At 40.1% G+C, this 20538-nt stretch overlaps 1 protein-coding gene across 1 annotated transcript in view; it reads right to left on the reverse strand.

Annotated features, from left to right (window-relative positions):
- Nucleotides 1-20538, reverse strand: part of Copb1 (COPI coat complex subunit beta 1) — a 46546-nt gene that overhangs the window by 20392 nt on the left and 5616 nt on the right. The window contains exons 5-12 of the mRNA XM_004650846.3: nucleotides 17350-17464; nucleotides 13884-13976; nucleotides 10473-10610; nucleotides 6636-6755; nucleotides 5286-5393; nucleotides 5053-5199; nucleotides 4570-4715; nucleotides 714-810 (exon numbers count right to left, since the gene is read on the reverse strand). Coding sequence (XP_004650903.1) covers nucleotides 714-810; nucleotides 4570-4715; nucleotides 5053-5199; nucleotides 5286-5393; nucleotides 6636-6755; nucleotides 10473-10610; nucleotides 13884-13976; nucleotides 17350-17464 — 964 coding nt within the window. The remainder of the gene's footprint in view (nucleotides 1-713; nucleotides 811-4569; nucleotides 4716-5052; nucleotides 5200-5285; nucleotides 5394-6635; nucleotides 6756-10472; nucleotides 10611-13883; nucleotides 13977-17349; nucleotides 17465-20538) is intronic.

Raw genomic sequence — 20538 nt, forward strand, 5'->3', positions numbered from 1 at the left:
CTGTCACTACAAAGGAACTCCAGGGAACTGCATGTGCCACTTTGTGCATTTGGCTTTACATGGATACTGGGGAAACTGAACCTGGGTCATCAGGCTTTGTGAGCAAGTGCTTTTAACCACTGAGCCATCTCCCTAGCCTGTCTTTTTCTTTTTTAAAACACAGAACAGAGCTGGGCGTAGTGGCGCACGCCTTTAATCTCAGCACTCAGGAGGCAGAGGCAGGAGGATCGCCGTGAGTTTAAACAACCCTGAGACTACACAGTGAATTACAGGTCAGCCTGGGCCAAACTGAGACCCGACCTCGAAAAACAAACAAACAACAACAACAACAGAATAAAACCACAGAAAACATTTTGTTCAAACAAAATCTTACCCAAAGCTAAGTAATATAAATAGGTATTATGGCTCTCAAGGAGGCAGGGCGTAACCCTAAATTTTTTTTACAGCCCCTAAGGCTTAATTATATGTATAATTACAATACAATCTTCACTGTTTTTCAATTCTCATACAGCTAAACAGAAATGCCAAGGCTAATCATCACATAAATGTTAGTGTGTGTGAGTGTGTGGGAGTACATGTGTGTGGTGCCAGGGACTGAGCCCACGACCTCATGGATTCTAAGCCCACTTTCTCCCAACAAGCTACATTCCCAGCCTGTCAGAGCTCTGAAGTATAAACCGCCACATAGGTAGGATTACTCAAGTAAAACACACCTCTCCAAGGGACCTGCGGACCTCAGTCATCACACTCTGAATGTCTTCCTTGGTACTACAGTATTCTCCCAGGATCCACAATGCTCCTCGATAAATCCTAGGACAAAAATTCAAGGTCTAAAATATAGGCATGGGATACAACTCCTGAAGCAGAAACATTTCTGTGACTTTAAGCTAAGGGACTACAGAAGAACATTTTAGGAAAAAAACTCTAATAAACATTAAGTTTCATTTCTCTCCAGAAATGACCAGAAAAATAATTTTTAAAAAAGAATTCTGTTTGCTTTTTGTTGTTGTTGTTATTTATTTGAGAAAGAGAGAAAGAGAAAGAGGCAGAGAGAGAGAGAGAGAGAGAGAGAGAGAGAGAGAGAGAATGGGTGCGCCAGGGCCTCTAAAACGAACTAAAACGAACTAAAAACACGTGCACCCCCTTGTGCATCTGGCGGGTCCTGGGGAATCAAGCCTTGAACCGGGGTCCTTAGGCTTCACAGGCAAATGTTTAACTGCTAAGCCATCTCTCCAGCCCTAAGAATTTTGTTTGCTTTAAAAAAAAATTTATCTATTTGAGAGAAAGAGGGGTGGGAGGAGAGAGAGAGAGAGGGAGAGAGACAGAGAGAATGGGCATGCCAGGCTCTCTAGCCATGGCAAATGAACTCCAGATGCATGTGCCACCTTGTGTATCTGGCTTTATGTGGGAACTGGGGAATTAAGCCTAGGTCCTGTGGCTTTGCAGGCAAGCTCCTTAACCATTAAGCCATCTCTCTAGTCTAACAGCTTTCTTTTTCTCTTTTTTAAAATTTTTATTAGCATTTTCCATGATTAAAAAAAAAAAATCCCATGGTAATTCTCCCCCCCCCCCCCGCCACACACACACTTTCCCCTTTGAAATTCCATTCTCCATCATATTACCTCCCCATCTCAATCATTGTACTTACATAATTATACAATATCAACCTATTAAGTACCCTCCTCCCTTCCTTTCTCTTCCCTTTATGTCTCCTTTTTAACTTACTGGCCTCTGCTCTAACAGCTTTCTTTAAAACATAGTTTTTAAGTATTTTTTTGATATTTTTATTTATTTATTTGAGAGCAACAGACAGCGAGAGAAAGAGGCAGAGAGAGAGAGAGAGAGAGAGAGAGAGAGAGAGAGAGAGAGAGGGGGGGGGGGAATGAGAATGGGCGTGCCAAGGCCTCCAGCCACTGCAAATGAACTCCAGATGCGTGTGCCCCCTTGTGCATCTGGCTAACTTGGGTCCTGGGGAATCAAGCATCGAAACGGGGTCCTTAGGCTTCACAGGCAAGCGCTTACCTGCTAAACCATCTCTCCAGCCTAAAACATATTTTTTATATTTATTTACTTATATTTTTTTGAGGGGGGGAGGTACGTAGATAAAGTGGGCATGCCAGGGCCTCAAGTTAGTGCAAATGAACTCCAGACACATGCACCACCTTGTGCATCTGTCTGGCTTACATGGATACTAGAGAATTGAACCTGGGTCCTTAGGCTTTGCAGACAAGTGCCTAAATGGCTAAGCCATCTCTCCAGCCCCCAACAGCTTTTTTTAAAATTACTTATTTATTTGAGAGAGAGCAGATAAGTGAGTGAGCAAGCATGGGTGCACCAGGCACTTTTCTGCAAACCCTGACAGTTCAGGTTTGATCTCCCTGCACTCACATAAAAAGCCAGATGCACAAGGCGGTGCATGTGTCTGGAGCTCATCTGCAGCAGTAGGAGGCTCTGGTGCACCCATGCACTGTGTCACCTTTAAAAAAAATCACTTTTACTTATTATCACTGAAAAGAGACAAAGTACTGAACAAAGTACAAAAATAAAATATAGGGGTTAATAACTACCTTTCTGACAGAGTGCTTGCCTAGCTATTCACAAGGTGCTGTATTCAACCCCAGAACAGAAAAAATTAAAATACAACAATGGCAGCTAGTTGTAGCAACACATATCAGCAATCCCAGTATGCAGGAAGTTGAGGCAGAAGGATTATGATTTGAAGCTAGCCTGGGCAAACAGGCTTAACCTGAGTATTCAGTCATCTTTTCCCTAAAGATTGTAACTTGATTTTTTCATTGATTATTGATTGATTTATCAGAAAAACAAAATACACATAAAAACTAGAAGCTCCAAAGGATAATGACTTTCAAAAACAAAACTTTGAAATTTTTCTCACAAATGGGGCAAGCCTTGTTTACTTCCACATATATGGCAGTTACTTTCATATTATAAAAACTAAATATTTATGGGTCCCTTCCTATTTAAGCAAACACGGTTTATCCATCAAGTGCTTTTAATGTAGCAAAATCCATATTCAGCACTTCTTTATTAGCAAAGGCTGAAGAGAAACATCCACAGTCAGGTTGAATTTTCAATCCTTTTCTAATGCTAAAGGAGACATACATAATCATGATATCCAAAAATGATGCCACGTAAAATGTGCTAGTCAGGTTAGGATTCTCAAAGTCTTGGAGGACATCAGAACAGAGAAACCTACTCAAAACAACCCTATCCATTATGAACTGAAAGGGAGGGGCATGGGGGGATGCTTGTTTGGGCTCAATGACTCATTTTGGATTCTTTTTGTTCTTTGCATGAGTGTACTGTGTGGCATGTGTGCATGGCCATGTTTGTAGGAGAACCTGTGTGCATGTGAAAGCGAGATTGTCATCAGGTATCTTCTTCAATCACGACTTCACCTTTCTTTTCTTTTTTAAATAACAATTTCTTTCTCTCTCTTTGCACACGTTTGTGTGTACACATGCAACACAGCCTCTTGCTGCTGCAAAGGACTGGCTTAGAAGGGTGGCTTGGGAATTAAAGCCAGTATATCAGGCTTTGCAAGCAAGTGCCTTTAACCACTGAGACATTTCCCAGCCCAGCTTGTCCACTTGTTGTTTTTTTGTAATTTATTTTTTAATGTGTGTGTCGGGGGGGGGGGTGGTGAGAACTGGCATGCCGGGCCCCCAGCCACTGCAACTGAAGTCCAAATGTATGTGCCACCTTGTATGCATGTGCAACCTTGTGTACTTGCATCACCTTGTGCATCTGGTATATGTGGGACCTGGAGAGTCGAATGTGGGTTCTTAGTCTTTATGGGCAAGTGCCTTCACTACTAAACCATCTCTCCAGCCCAGTTAAAACAATTATTTAAATTTACTTAGAAGAAAGACAGTGAGAGATTATGAATAGGTGTGGCAGGACCTCTGCTGTTGCAAATAATCTTCAGATATATGTGTCACTTTGTGTATCTGGCTTTACATGGGACTGAGGAATTAAACTAGGGCCAGCAAGCTTTGCAAGCAAGTGCCTTTAACTGCTGAGTCATTTCCCCAACTCTTCACTTTTTTTTTTTTTTTTTTTTTTGGGTTTTTGAGGTAGGGTCTCACACTCTGGTTCAGGCTGACCTGGAATTCGTGTAGTTTTGGGGTGGCCTCGAACTCTGGCTGATCCTCCTACCTCTGCCTCCCAAGTGCTAGAATTAAAGGCTTATACCACCAAGCCTGGCTCCTCTTCACCTGTTTTTTGACACAGGGTCACAGTCTTCTAGAATCTAAGATTCACTGATACTAGATAGGGAGCCAGCAAAATCCTGGGCTCCTCCTGTCCCTGCATCCCTAGCTCTAGGATTATGGGTGTGTACCTTCACACCCAACATTTTACATGAGTACTTGGGGATCAGAACTCAGGCCCTCATGGTCATGGGGCAGGCTTTTACTCACAGAGCCATCTCCCCAGCCCCTGGCTCACCCTGAATTATCTACTTTCCATTACAACCTATGAACCAACTTTGAAAATAAGCACTGATAAAAATGCTTGAACTTATAATTAAATGTATTTTCAATGTACTTGACAGATTTGATGGCATGAAAGACTTCAAGCATCTTTTCAACAATCAGCGTTCTCAGGTTGTCAAAGCGCTGAATGGCTTCACGAACAAACTCCATGACGTCGGCAGCTGCTGCTTCATTACTGTCACTGAGAAATTCCATTAGCTACAGGAAAAAAGGAAAACAGACCAACAGTTGCACAATTTTCAGGAAGAAATAAATCCAACTTTCAAAGAATTTAATTCCTGATAAATTTCAATATACAACAAAATGTAAGTTGAGAGCAGCACTGCTACGCAAACAAAATCATAATAGCTTCCCTATGTGAAGCAAAGGTTTTGATGAAGATCCAGAGATCAGTCCTTACCCTTCTCACCACAGAGAGATCATTTCTTGCCATAAGATGTTCTAGTCTCACACAGATGAGACTTCAGGAGATTAAATGTTAGCTAAAATTGTTTTTCTAGAGAATTTTACAATTCAGGTAATCAGAATGACATACCACAGGAATAACATTTGCTGCCATATCTGGAAAGCGGACAGAACAGGAATGCAATGTTCGCACGAGGAGCTGTCTGTATTTGTCCGTGTCTTCATGCTCGGACACATTATTGGTTTTAATCACTTCTTTCTTCAGGACAATAACTAGCTATGGAAAAACATGACAACAAAGAATCATTACAACATGTCTGATCAGAATGCTCACAAACGCTGACCAGCCAGGCTCTGTTTTACCTCTTCAACATTCCTAGAAGAGACAAGATCCAGTGCTAACTGCAGAGTTTTCTTGCGTACTTCTAAGTCTGGTGTGGTCAATACTCTTAGGATGTCCATTACCAGATCCTAACGAAAAACCAAAAACCAAGGATTAGTACCAATCTTTCTTAAAATCCTGTCTACCATCACCTAATCCTTTGATTAACAAGTTCCTAGTGCTGAAGAGCTAGATATCTTGGGTTTCCCAATGTAAGGTAGTATAAAGCAATAATATCAAATAATACACTCACACTGACAATGTGCACTACACATTATCAAGAATCAGATGCAACTTATACTGGGTGTGTGTGTGTGGTGCATGTACACGTGTATGCTGACGCAAGCAGTCTGTGCACATGCATGCAGAAGCCAGGGAAGACGTCAGGTGTCGTCACTCTTACCACTCTTCATCTTTTTCCTTGAGACAGGGTTTCTCACTGAAACTAGAATTCGCTGATTTCTGGCCGGACAGACTGACCAACAAGCCTTAGCAAGCTTACTGTCCCTGAGCCTCAGGGCTGGCGTTACAGACATATGTGGCCAGCCCCAGCTTTTTTATGTGGGTGATGGGCATTAAACTGAGGTCCCTATGTTTGTATAGTAAACACTTTTACCCACTGAGCTATCTCCTAGTATGTGGGAAAACAAAACTTGGAGGAACAAGCTAAAAGACACAACAAAGTCACTAACTACATCTAGAAAGAGGAACATTTTATAGGGACAAGTGGTCTGTTATCTTCAACAAATCAATGTCATGAAAAAAGACCTGAAGGGATTTGCTGATTCAAGAGTTGCACCTCAGGTGACTAAAATGTGAACTGCTGGGCTGGAGAGATGGCTTAGTGGTTAAGCACTTGCCTGTGAAGCCTAAGGACCCCGGTTCGAGGCTCAGTTCCCCAGGTCCTGCGTTAGCCAGATGCACAAGGGGGCACACGCGTCTGGAGTTCGTTTGCAGAGGCTGGAAGCCCTGGCGCGCCCACTCTCTCTCTCTCCCTCTACCTGTCTTTCTCTCTGTGTCTGTTGCTCTCAAATAAATAAATAAATAAATAATTTTAAAAAATAAAATAAAATAAAATGTGAACTGCTGAGGCTTCAAAAGCTTTAGGTAAGGCGAATTAAATGACAAAGCTTTCAGCCAGGTGTGGTGTTGTGCCTTTAATCCCAGCACTGGGAGGGAGGCAGAAGTAGAAGGGCCAGCCTGGAACTACAGAGTGAATTCCAGTCAGTCTGGGCTAAAGGGAAACCCTACCTGGGGGGTGGAGGGAGAAGGCTGGGAATGGTCTAAATTTGAAAAAATGTGATTCAGGACTTCATTCAGATGACACTTACCTGGAGAACGCGTTCATGAGCAGGATGCTCTTTTAATTCTACCAATCGGTCCAGAACTATGAGCTTTACATTGTTGTCACTTTCCTTAATAATTAAATCAATGTAACACTGAGCAGCAGCCTATGCAAGAAAAAAAATCCTTTAAAAAAATTATACACAGAATCTGAAAGCAAGCAGAAAGAAGCCCAATATAATCAACAGGCTCTGCACTGGGTATGTGATGCAGTTAGAGGAATATGCATTTCTGCTCCCTCCTTTGACAGGCCTTAATGTCACCCTAGCTTACAACAAACTGGAAGCCTTCAAAATTACAACAATAAGAGGAGCTGATAGAAGTACACATAGAAATATTTATTAACAACCAAAAAATAAGGACTGAAAACTAAGGAGCAAAGGACAAAAAGAGAATCCCAAGCATAGCTACTAAACCTATTTTACTTTGGGGACAAAGTTTACCACATATCTGTTGCAATGCATAAAAAACAAGAATATAAGAAGGTAAAGATGATGACCTTGAGCTCAGAAATTATTTAAAGGTTATATTTAGAATATAAAGTTTTGGATTTTTGGCAGTAATGGTGATTAAGCTCAAGGCCTCACACATGCTAGGACAATGCTAAATAACTGAGTTATAACCATAGCCCCTTTATAACATTTTTTAAATAAGACAAAGAAATGTTTACCTTTTAGAATAAAATTCAAAAGTAAAGGAAAAAGGAACAACTCTGGAAAAGTTTTCAATAGTCAAAGCTAGGACAATGTGACCAAAGTAACTAATAATGTTGGATTATGACCCATAGAATAAAATGTTCATACTGTTATAGTGGAGAAAGGAAAGGGAGAAGAAGATGGAAGAGTGCGGATAGAATGGGGAAAGTAGAAAATCACTCTCAGAATAGCATAGTAACAACTGTTGCTGGGAAAATTCACTTATAGGTACTAAATTAGTAGCCATCGATTTAAAGACATTTGAAGTCCAAAGTTTCTCCCTATAATACTGACTATACTAGGAAAATCAGAACAACAGAGAAATCAGGCAGATACCACCTTAACTGACTGATCAAAGTTAACATTACTAATAATAAGAGACATAGACATCATCTACTCCTTAATATAAGATCACTTTTGTGATATTCTTTTCCAAAATGCATAACCTCAATAATTGAGAAAACATCGGTCAAATTCAAATTGTGGGATCGTTTATAGACAAACTGACCAGTATTTTTCAAACATATGACAGCATGGAAGACAAGGAAAAGTTGAAGAATTCTTGAGATACTGGAGAAGACTTAGACAACTAAATGTAATGTATGATCTTGAATTGTATCATGAATCAGAAAAAGGACATTAATGGAAAAATTGGTAACACTTGAAGAAAACCTACAGTTAAAAGTCAACACTAAGCCGGGTGTGGTGGCGCATGCCTTTAATCCCAGCACTCGGGAGGCAGAGGTAGGAGGATCGCCATGAGTTCAAGGCCACCCTGAGACTACAGAGTTAATTCCAGGTCAGCCTGGACCAGAGTGAGACCCTACCTCGAAAAACAAAACAAAACAAAACAAAACAAAACAAAAAAAAAGTCAACACTATTCTATTTTTTTTTTTTTCCGAGGTAGGGCCTCACTCTAGTCCAGGCTGACCTAGAATTTACTCTAGTCTCTGGGGGGCCTCAAACTCACAGTGATTCTCCTATCTCTGCCTCCCGAGTGCCGGGACTAAAGGCGTGCGCCATCACGCCCTGCTGTTAATTTTAGTTTTAATGATTGTATAAAGATACAATATGCGACCATTATGGGACAGCATGTAAAGAATAAAGGGAAGACTAGAAGAAGAGCGTGGCAGGTACCGTCGTCACTGCAAGGGAGTTTTGTGGCTAGGACGGGGCAGCCCTTGCCGAAGATGACGACGATCGATGACAATGGTGTTTGACGAGAGAACAATGCTGTGCTGTGAGAACACTGATAACCAAAAGCTAACAAACATGGGAGGACAAGGCTAAACACCGCCAAGACATGCTCAGAACTAAGTTAGGACCAACTGAAGGCATACTGTGAAGAGGTAATTAAAGAAAAAGGCCTAGACCACATTACTGGTGATGCCTTGGCGGGTGCAATCACTTCAAAAGGCAGAGTGCCCTGGTACCTGACAGGGTAGAGGATCTCCTACAGATGGCAAGGACAGTCCTTGCTCAGTCCTTGTGGTTGGCATAGATTGTTCTGTTTCTGAAAGTAAAACCTGCCATGAATTAGAAATCTGCTTCCCCAAATAAAGCCCCTTTTCATGATGGTATCTAGTTTTCAGTAATAATGTATACACTGTAAAATTTTTCCTCTAAATGTGTTATTAGAGAGAGAGAGAGAGAGAGAGAGAGAGAGAGAGAGAGGAGGGAGGGAGAGAGGGAAGGAAAGAAGGAGAATCGGTGTGCCTGGGTCTCAGCCACTGAAATAGCACTCCAGATACTTGTGCCACCTAGTAGGCATGTGCCACCTTGCACTTGCCTCACCTTTGTGAGTTTGGCTTATGTAGGATCTGGAGAGTAGAACATGGGTCTATAGGCTTCATAGGCAAACACCTTAATTGCTAAGCCATCTCTCCAGCCCTTTTATTCATTTTTTATTTTATTTATTTATTTTTTTTTTTTTTACAGAGAATGTGTTATTTTATTAAATAGTCCATGAATGAGGGGAAAAAAGTAAATGAAGACTTTGTGCTGTTTTCTGACTTGCCTGTAGATTTGAAATTATTTATAAGGTTTTTACAAATGGCTTAAGTATTAGTGGGAAGTAAATTATTTATACAATCTGATTTTCTAGTAATCATTCTATGAATACAATAGAGGGGTTGACACAGACTGGTTGTATACAGGAGACATATGTAATTATTAAAAATCTTTACTGGTGTATACATATGTATGGAGACACATACACATGCACACACATGTGCACAGGTAGAGGCCAGAGGAGAATGTCAGGTGTCTTTTGCTATTGTTCTTTCTTTAATTTGTTTCCTTGAGACACAGAGTCTCTCACGAAACCTGGAGCTGCTCTCTTCAGTCACAATGACTGCCAGTGAGCCCCAGAAGTTCTCGACCCACCACACAGCTGGGGCTATAGGAGAGTATGCCCACGCCCATGCCCAGCTTTGTGTGCTGGGGGTGGAATGTGCCTGTGTGTATGCACAGATGCACGTACCCTGTATGCACGTGTGTGGAGGACAGAAGAAAACTCATGTCCTCCTCTCTTCACTCATCTGCTTGATTTCTTGAGATAAGTTTCTCATGCAAGTGAGAGCTGCCCGTTTTTGCTGTTTTCTCTCACACTTTTTCTAGTCAATGAACCCCAGCAATTCTCCAGTCTCTGTCCCTTGCAGAGTTGGAGTTACAGACATGTGTGGCCATGCCCAGCTGTTTATGTGGGTGCTGGAGGATAGAAGCGAGGTGGTCTCAGGACCTTTCAGGCCCTCACACACAGTGCACTTTACTGCTGAGTCACACACCCAGCTTTTCCCGTGGTACTGGGAATGAACTCAGGTGTCTCAGTCCTCAATTTTGCATGGCAACTGCTCTTACCTGCTGAGCATTTTCCCATTTTCCCAGCCCCAGGATCTAGTTTTTGATATAATTAAGTATGAAGTGAAATACTGCTATTTTCTGTCTCCTTCTCTTTGTATATATGTAAGAAAGCAGGAAGGAAGGAAAGGTTAGAATATGTAAGGAGGCAAATAATCTTACAAAATTGGTAGCTCTCCTTATGCCACATAACCCACAGTAAACTGCAATGTCACTAAATCGTGAGTGACAAGTGAAGAAGTCTACCATCAAAGCTGGCCCCAAAGTACCTTGACTGCTGTTGGTGCACTGGACAGTGTTACCAATGTCCCCGCAGCTTCATACTTTACCGCAGGACTAGATGACTGCAGTAAGTTATAGATGCAACGAATGAAACGAGCTCTTTCTGATGGGTTAGCATGGCAGACCTGCACAGAAAAACACTTAAGCTTAACTGATTTCAGGGACACTTTCTTGCTCTTCTTTTGCAGTGCTGGGAATGGAATCTAGGGCCTCATACGTGACAGGCAAGTGCTATACCCCTAATCCACTCCCTAGCCCTGACACAAATAGAATTCGCTATTTTTCTTTGTTTTTGACTTTTTTTAAGGTAGGGTCTTACTCTAGCCCAGGCTGACTTGGAACTCACTCTGTTGTTCCACGCTAGCCTCAAACTCACAGCGATCGCCTACCTCTGCCTCCTGAGTGCTGGGATTAAAGGCATGCACCATGCCCAGCGAGAATTCACTTTTTAAAAATTTTTATTTGTTTATCTGAGGCAGAAAGGGGGCGGGGAGAATGGGCATGCCAGGGCCCCCTGCCACAAACAAACACCAGATACATTAGCCACCTGGTACATCTGGCTTATGTAGGTCCTGGGGAATCAAACCCAAGTCTTTTGGCTTTGCAGGCAAGTGCCATAGCCACTAAGCAATCTCTCCAGCCCTGGAATTCATTTTTAATGGAAGTCAGCTTATGGTATGCCAATGTTCTTAATATGAAAGCTAAGAACAAACTTACATGTAAAGATATTAGCCTACATGGAAAAAGATTGTGTGATACAACACTAACCATTTTGCAATGAATTTTTTTTCTCTAAATAACAGCTATACATTCATTCATTCTAACATAACTTATATTTTCATTACTTCACAAAAGGTTTTCCCTTGGCTAATACTCAGAGGTATTTATCTGTATTCTGAGCAGGTAAAGAGAAATGCAAAGTAACAAACACAGTATACTTTAATGGAGTATATGAAGACGAATGCGGGGACAGGCTCGTAAATGTGGTCTGAAAAGGAAGGCATGCTGGGAGTGGAGGAGGATCCCTGTAATCCAAGCACTTGGAAGGCTGAGGTAGAATGATTTGAGTTTAAGGCCACCTCAGTTATATGACAAGATCCTGTGTTTACAAAAAGGTCTGGTATGGTGGTACATGCCTGTAATCCCAGCATATGGGAGATGAAGGCAGGAGGATCTTGAGTTAAAGGCAAGATGGACTACATAGTGAGTTCTAGGCTAATCTGGATCACACTAGTGTGATCCTGTCTCAAAATGGAAGACATACAGATGACATAACTATAAAATACTAGTTCTTTAAGCAAGAAAGATCAACTTTTTTTGGTCAATATTATTTCATATTATTTGGGACCATATTAATTACTAGCAAGGAAATTAAACACTTCTGTTCTAAAAACAACCTATACCATTATTTATGAAGCAAATCTCTTTTAAACTTCTTCCTTCAATCTTTTAATATCCATATTAGATTTTCCAAAAATATACACACAGCCAAATCTCTACTACATGGACAAGACCTCTTATACAATCTAGACCCTACTAAACAAAAAAAGCCACAAGACAGAATATCATTCTTGAAAATCTGAGTGTCATCCCTAAACCATAAACAAAAATTAACATGTGGCCTGGAGAGATGGCTTAGTGGTTAAGCACTTGCCTGAGAAGCCTAAGGACCGAGGTTTGATTTGCCCACATAAGCCAGATGCACATGGTGGCACACGCGTTTGGAGTTCGTTTGCAGTGGCTACAGGCCCTGGTGTATACACCTTCTTTCTCTCAAATAAATAAATAAATTTAAAATGTACTTTATTTATAATACCACTTTTACCTTAAATGCCAATTCTAAACAGCTGGTACACTGGGTTGAGAACTATTTTCCAGGTGAAGCAGACACAGCTATACACTGTCAGTGGTGTCTGCTAAGATGTTTTTTGTTGGTCTAGACTTGTATTGACAGCAAAACACAATGGGATTTTACCTTTCATTTTATCAGAATGTTAGGAAATAATCAATTCTTTCAAAAGATATAGCAAATTAAAGTGTGGACAACACAGGAGGAGTACTGCCTATGCCCAGGAGTTCCAGGTCAGCCAAACCCTGCCTCTAACACACACACCCTCAGTAACAACAAATAAAGTGCACTGCTCCTGCCTTTTAGTCGTGCTAGGAGCAAACTCAGGGCCTCCTCCAAACCAGGCAAGTACTCCACCACTGTGCTATATCCTCGTTCTCTGGGTTTGCTCTTTCTACAGCCCTCCTGAGTGAGAACTACCTCAGGGTTCCCTAGCTACCACCTTTATCACTTCTGAAAGCAGTATTCCCCAATACTTCCCATTAGGTTCCACCACCTCTGTACCACCACATTGACAGAGCCAAAATCTTTTAAGAACTTTTGAGGGTACACTCAAACCATGACACTAAGTTTTTCTGGCTTTTGATTTATAGTGAGAGCTTGCCAGTCCCTTTTCTTGTAGTAGTCATTATTTTATCTGAGGGACTAGGAAGGCCTGAGGAGGGGGAAAGAGATGGCAGATCAAACGGTAAGTTGAGGAATCAGAATACATGTAATGTCTATTAAGTCTGTACTCTTATATGGGTGTGGCTCATATACCCCTAAATAATTAAATACCTAGACCACTACAGCAAATACAATAAAAAACCTTGAAATATTGTAAGAACATGAAAAATGTTACTTGCTCTACATAGGGTTGTCCAAAACCTTCAAAATGAAAATTACAACTACTTATAAGGCACAAAAAAAGAAGTATTTTAAATTTCTCTACTCACTTTTATAAACAAGGTATTTATGGCTTTTTTGTCTTGGTTGTTTTCAGATGTCAAAGTTCTGATGTAGGCTAAAGAAAAATCTTGTGCTTTATTCTAAAGCCCAATTCACAATCTATTCAGTGACAGTATACCCATTTCTACACACTACAGTGACTCTAGCCATGCATTTTTCCAGAAGTCCTTACAGGGGGTCTGGAAAGCATACAGAGAGTACTTGGAAAATAAAAAAACCAAAGGAAAAGGAAAAAGAATTGAAGGCTTTAAGAAGTCATGCTATACAACTTTTTAAGTTTCTAGTATTAGAATATACAATCATTCTAACTGTGGAGTACTTAAGAATGAGATTACTCTTGCTTACATTGTTAGGATACATACATGTATATATGTACGTTTGTGAACATATATTTTATTTACTTATTATTTGAGAGACACACACGCAGATTGAGTATGGGTACACCAGGGCCTCTTACTGCAAACGCACTGCAGAGACACGCACCACAGTGCGTGTGGTTCTATGTGGGTAGTAGGGAACCAAACCCAGGCTGTCAGGCTTTGCAAGTACCTTCAACTGCTGAGCCATCGCATAATATCTCATCATAAATTATCATCCTTACCTTATAAATTAGCTCAACAATGACCAATTGTAGAATGTCTCCAAATGTCTGAACTTGATCAATACAAGTACTTAGATAATCTAAAGCTCGATCCTATGAAAATAAGAATATATTTATCACATTCTTCATTCAAAACAATAACAATGTAGCAAAAAAATACACATATAACCCTTAATATTAAACAAATTAAATTAGGACAGAGAAATTAATTAGGGGAAAAAGTGAAGAAACCTAGAAATATGCTAACAGAGAAACTGTAAGACAGAAGGTTGGGCTGGGCATGGTAGTGCATGCTTTTAATCCCAGCATCAGAAGGCCAATGGAGGAGGATCACTGTGTTAAGTTAAAGGCTAGCCTGAGACTACAAAGTTAATTCCAGGTCACCCTGGGCTAGATCAAGACCCAAACTCAAAAAAACAAGAGGAAAAGACAGAAGGTCAAAATACATCTTCTTAAAATGGGGCAAAAATATGGGGTCTAGGAGGGCATGGTGACACATACCTTTAATCCCAGCACTCTGTGGGCAGAAGATCCCTGTGAGTTCAAGGCCACCCTGAGACTACACTGTGAATTCCAAGTCAGCCTGGGCTAGAGTGAGACCCTACCATGAAAAACCAAAACCAAAACAAACAAACAAAAAAAGATATTTTGTGCTGGGTGTGGTGATGCACACCTTTCATCACAGCACTTGGGAGGGCAGAAGTAGGAAGATCGCCGTGAGTTCAAGTACACCCTGAGACTACATGGTGAATTCCAGGTCAGCCTGAGGTTAGAGTGAGACCCTACCTCAAAAATCAAACAAAAAAATCTGAAGTTTTTCTTTTAACTTCTTTTCCTCCCTTAGCCTCTCAAGTAGTTGGATGTTTAGATTAAACGCATGAGCCACAAGGCTTGGCTGGGTCTGAATTTTGATTCAGGATATTCATGTTACTGAAACAAACTAGCTGCTCAAGAATATATTCCTAAACTTGGGAGGCAGAGGACAACCTGGGCTATATAGTGAGACAATGTCTCAAAATAAAACAAACAAACAAAAAAAAACCCCACAACAACATGGCAGATTTTTCCTGGATTTTATTCAAGAGACTGGAAGCAGGGACTTCAATAGATACTTGGAGATCCATGTTTACATTATTATTCATGATAGCCAGACGATGGATGGAACCCAAGCATGCATTGATAGATAAATATTAAATAGATAAAATGTTAACCATACTAGAAATGAACATTACTCAGCCTTAAAAAGATAATTCTGATATATGTTATAACACAGATGAACTATGAAAAGTATGCTATGTAAAACAATCTAGTTACAAAAGAATGAATACTAAATGATTCCACTCATATGAAGTACTCAGAGAAGTCAAGGTCATAGCGATCAAAAACAGAATGATGCCAGGGATCGGGGCCAAATAGGAACAGCAAGCAATTATTTAATTCAGTTTCATAAGATGAAAAAAGTCAGCTGGGTGTGATGGCATATGCCTATAATACCAGCATTTGAGAAAGGGAGAGAGGAAGAGAGAAGGATCACAAGTTCAAGGAAGTTTCATAGCGAGTTCAAGACTGGCTAAGGCTACATAACACATTGTTTCAAAATTTTACAAAAAAAAAAAAAGTTTCCTCCCCCACCTAAAAAGATGAAAAAAGTTATGGAGACTGATTGGTAAATAACATGAATTTATTTACCACTGAACTGAACTGTATGCTTAAAATCAGGGGAGTAAATTTTCTGCCACATGTATTTTTAAAGCATTTATGTCCATTCATGCGTATGTCTATATGGGCATGACAGGTCTCTTGTAGCTGCAAATGAACAGCAGACACATGTCCTACTGTTGTGTCTGGCTTTACATGGGTGCTGGGAACTGAACCCAGGTTAGCAGGCTTTGCATACAAGTGCCTTTAACCACTGAGCAATCTCCCCAGCCCGTTAGGTGTATTTAATCATAATAAAAACACCACTCTCTGAGGAGCTACAACCCAGCTATTGCTTGATGGATGGGGAAACATTTTCTTCAGTCATGTAGGCACGGGCAAGGTACTCATTCTTCAGTAAATGACCCCATCCATGCTCACACAGGCAACCCTAATTAAATGAGTGAGTCACCAAAAGAAAAAAAAGAACAACTAAAATATAAAACTGACAGTAGAAGGGGGGACTACTTGAGAAGTAGGAATTTAGTGACCATGGGAGGAGTGTAAGAGAAGGTAATGAAAGGGATCGAAATATATTATACACATGCATAAAATTTGTCAAAAATAAATTAGTAAAAGTAACATGAACAAAAAGAAAACCCATTAAAGGAAGAGCTGGGAGAAAAATGACATAATATTTTAGAGAGATTTTTTTTTCATTCATATTATTTTCCAGTTTTGGCAATACTGGATAATAAGTTTTAATAATTTAATAAGTTTAAAACTAGAGGCAACTAAAGTATATTGAGTCAACGTCTATACAAAGTAGATCTAAAGTTGGATATACAATGGGCATATACTTATGTATAAACTGAGAGCCTAATAAGGATATGATATACACAGAAGGCCATCCTACTGCTGCAGACATGGCTAGTGGTAGACATTACATAAAGGTATGTTTTGCACTAATGAACAACTTCAGATCTATACCAACAAAGAAAAGAGAGCCAGGTGTGGTGGCACATGCCTTTAATCCCAGCACTCAGGAAGCAGAGGAAGGATGGCTACTGTGAGTTTAAGACCAGGCTGGGCTAGACTGAGACCCTGTCTTGAAAGAAAAATACAGTACATAAGTAGTATTTTAGAGAGTTAAAAATTTTTATACAAATTAATTTTATTTTTTCGAGGTAGGATCTCACTCTAGCTCATGCTGACCTGGAATTCACTATGTAGTCTCAGGGTGGCCTTGAACTCATGGCGATCCTCCTACCTGTGCCTCATGAGTGCTAGGATTAAAGGCTTGCGCCACCACGGCCACCTTCTTCAAATTAAATTCTTAATTGTAAAAAGAAAAAGTTACTCAAACCACTCTTATTTCAAACAAAACTACTAACTGAAAATATGGCCTGTATAGTTTTTTATTTTTATGTTTTTATTAGAAGGACACACAGAGAAAAAATGAGTGCACCAGGGCCTCTAGCCACTGCAAAAAAACTCCAGATGCGTGTTTCACCATGTACATCTAGCTTACGTGGGACCTGGAGAATCGAACCTGGGTCCTTAGGCTTCAAAGGCAAACACCTTAACCACTAAGCCACTTGTTCAGTCCCTGTATAGTTTTTATTTTTAAGTTTTTCTGAGGTAGGGTCTCACTCTAGCCCAGGCTGACTAGAACTCACTTTGTAGTCTCAGTGTGGCCTCAAACTCACAGCAATCCTCCCACCTCTGCCTCCTGAGTGCTGAAGGCATGTACCACCATGCCCACCCTGTGCAGTATTTTTAATTGTCACTTAAGGTCCATAAAAATATTTTCTAAAAAGTACTTTACCTGATCTGCATGAATTAGCATCATAAATGCATTCCTTTTGCAACTTGCATCCTTCTCATTCACCAGAAAATCATGTATCAGCTCAGGAGCATCAGGTATAAGATGTTCAAAGTTTCTTTAAATAAAACAGGTAACATCCATATTTAATAAAAACACACTTTACTATTTTAGTTACTTTCTGGACAATGCCAACATTAAAACTTAAACTTTGTAAAAGTACACTTTTGAATCCAGATGTGGTAGCACACACCTTTAATCCCAGCACTCAGGAGGCAGAAGTAGAGGATCACCATGAGTTTGAGGTCACCCTGAGATTACAGAGTGAATTCCAGGTCAGCCTGGGCTAGAGCGAGACCCTACCTCGAAAAACAAAACTAACCAAACAAACAAACAAAGTACTCTTCTGCATTTTGTGTTTTTTCTTTTCCTTTCTTTTCATTTTTCAAGGTAGAGTCTCACTCTAGCTCAGGACGCTGACCTGGAATTCACTCTAGTCTCAGGGTAACCTTGAACTCATAGCAAACCTTCTACCTCTACCTCCCGAGTGCTGGGATTAAAGGTGTACGCCACCACGCCCGGCCTCTTCTGCTTTTTGAAACTTTACATCAATTAAAAATAGGGGAAGAAATCAAAGATAATTATTCCTTTATTAAGTTATCAAATCATTTTCTAGAATAGATAAAAATCCAACATTTACTCTATTAATTGACATTTAATAATTATCTTTCATATACTTTGAGAATATCAATATCTATAACATTACAACTTTCCCTTCATAATTAGTAGAGAACAAAACGGCCCCTTTCATTAGCTGTGCAATGTACTCACTAACATACACTTGCTTTAGAGGCTTACAAATATTTTCAGCTTTCTGAATACTAACCACCAGCTTAAAAGATATCACTACCTAGTGTCAACAATTACTCTTAGCCAATTTTTTTTTTTTTTTTTTTTTTTTTGGTTTTTCGAGGTAGGGTCTCACTCTGGCTCAGGCTGACCTGGAATTCACTATGTAGTCTCAGGGTGGCCTCGAACTCACGGTGATCCTCCTACCTCTGCCTCCCGAGTGCTGGGATTAAAGGCGTGCGCCACCACGCCTGGCATTCTTAGCCAATTTTTAAAAATTTTAATATGCCTTAAATGCTAAGCCATCTCTCCAGAACCCTCCTAGCCAATTTTGTTTAACTTTTGCCCATGCTTACTTCCCATCTTCTCATATTAGGTATATTTCAGACATTTTTATCATTTCTTCCACAGATATGTTAGTTTCTCTAAAATTTAATACTAATCATAATTATATTACCTAACAATATATGCTATTATATATTATTCTATTATACTTTAAAAAATTAATGATTCCTAATATGATCATATAGGTGAGCCACTGTTTAAATTTCCAATTGTCTTATAAATATGTGTGCCCTGCAAATTCAAAATTGAATTATATCTATGAGAACATTCAAAGAATAATTACATTATTAACTAAAAAAGCCACTTTCCTTAACAGATAAAATCTAGCATAACATTAAATTATGACAGTCAAGTAATATATTAGGATACAAAGATGATTATAAAAATCATACCCTAACCTGTTAGTTTTTGAAGCAGAGTCTCACTTTGAAGCCCAGGCTGGCCTTGACTCCCACCTCAGCCTCTCAAGTGCTGGGATTAAAGACATGAAATACCAAGCCCATCTACAAGCCGTACTTTAAGCTGGTGGCGCTGGGAGTCCAATCCAGGTTCTCAAGCATGCTACCCATGAATGCACACTATTACTGAGCTATATCCCAACCCCTATATTCTACTTCCAGATAGACTGACAGTAATGGTGTCAAAACAAGCACTCTAGCTTCTTTTATATTTATTGATTTACCTTTAATACTTTATTTATTTGAGAGAGTGAGTATGGGTGTGCCAAAGGTCTCAGACTTCTGCAAATAAACTCCAGATGCACATGCCACTTTGTGTATCTGCCTTTATGTGGGTTCTGGGGAATTGAACTCAGGCTGACAGGCTTTGCAAACCCATCTTTAACTGTTGAGCTATCTCCCCAGCTCTAACTGGTTCCACTGTTTTAAATTCAAAATATTTAGCCTTCTTCATCATGGTGCTGGGAAGAAGTGACAGAGGAGTGCTCAGCACTGCAGTATCTCTTCCTTGGCTCAGGATCCATTGCAGAAGAGGTGGCGGAAAGAATGTAAGAGCCAAAGGAAGGGTAGGACTCCTTACAACGTGCTCCCCCCAGACACAAAATGGTCTGGATATTCATGACCTCACAGAACCTGACACTACCTACACAAGACCATCACAATAGGAGGAAAAGATCATGACATCAAAATAAAAGAGAGACTGAGGGGGGAGGGGATATGATGGAGAGTGGAGTTTCAAAGGGGGAGGTGGGGGGAGGGAGGAAATTACCATGGGATATTGTTTACAATCATGGAAGTATTAATAAAAAAATAAATTTTAAAAAATCTTTAGCCTTCTCTTTAATATTTGAGTTATTTATTTGAGAGAGAATGATAAATAGGCCAAAAAAAGAATGGGAAACGGGGCCCCCAGTCACTGCAAACAAATTCAGGTGCATGTGCCACTTTGTGTATCTGGCTTTACATGGGTACTGGGGAATCAAACACAGGTGATTAAGCTTTGTAGGCAAGTGCCTTAACCACCAAGCCATCACTCTAGCCAAGCCCCACCCCTAACCTCCCACTTTTGATAGTAGGGATTAACCCAGGGCTTTGTGCATGCTAGGTAAATATTCTGCACTGAGTTCCATTCCCAGCCCTTTTCCATTCTGTTTTTAAATTTGAAAAACTGTTTATTTATGTGTGAGAGAAGACAGACAAACAGTATGGGTGTGCTGGCGTTTCTTGACACTGAAAAATAAACTCTAGCCACATATGCCCACTTTTTGCATCTGGCTTTACATGGGTACTATGGAACTGAACCCAGGCTGGTAGGCTTTGCAAATAAGTGCCTTAACAGTCATCTCCCTGATCCTCCCTTTTATTTTGAGACAGGTTCTCATTTAATTGTCCAGAATGCTCTCAAATTTGCTACCCTCCTGCCTCAGGTTTACCCATGGCTGTGAATAAGAGGAATGAAATGTATCACTAGGTCAGGCTAAATCTTTAGTAGCATTAAGAACAGGAATTAAGAATTATAGTCTGTGAAGGGGTTATGACC

This window comes from Jaculus jaculus, chromosome 3, assembly GCF_020740685.1.
Source record: "Jaculus jaculus isolate mJacJac1 chromosome 3, mJacJac1.mat.Y.cur, whole genome shotgun sequence".
NCBI lineage: Eukaryota > Metazoa > Chordata > Mammalia > Rodentia > Dipodidae > Jaculus > Jaculus jaculus.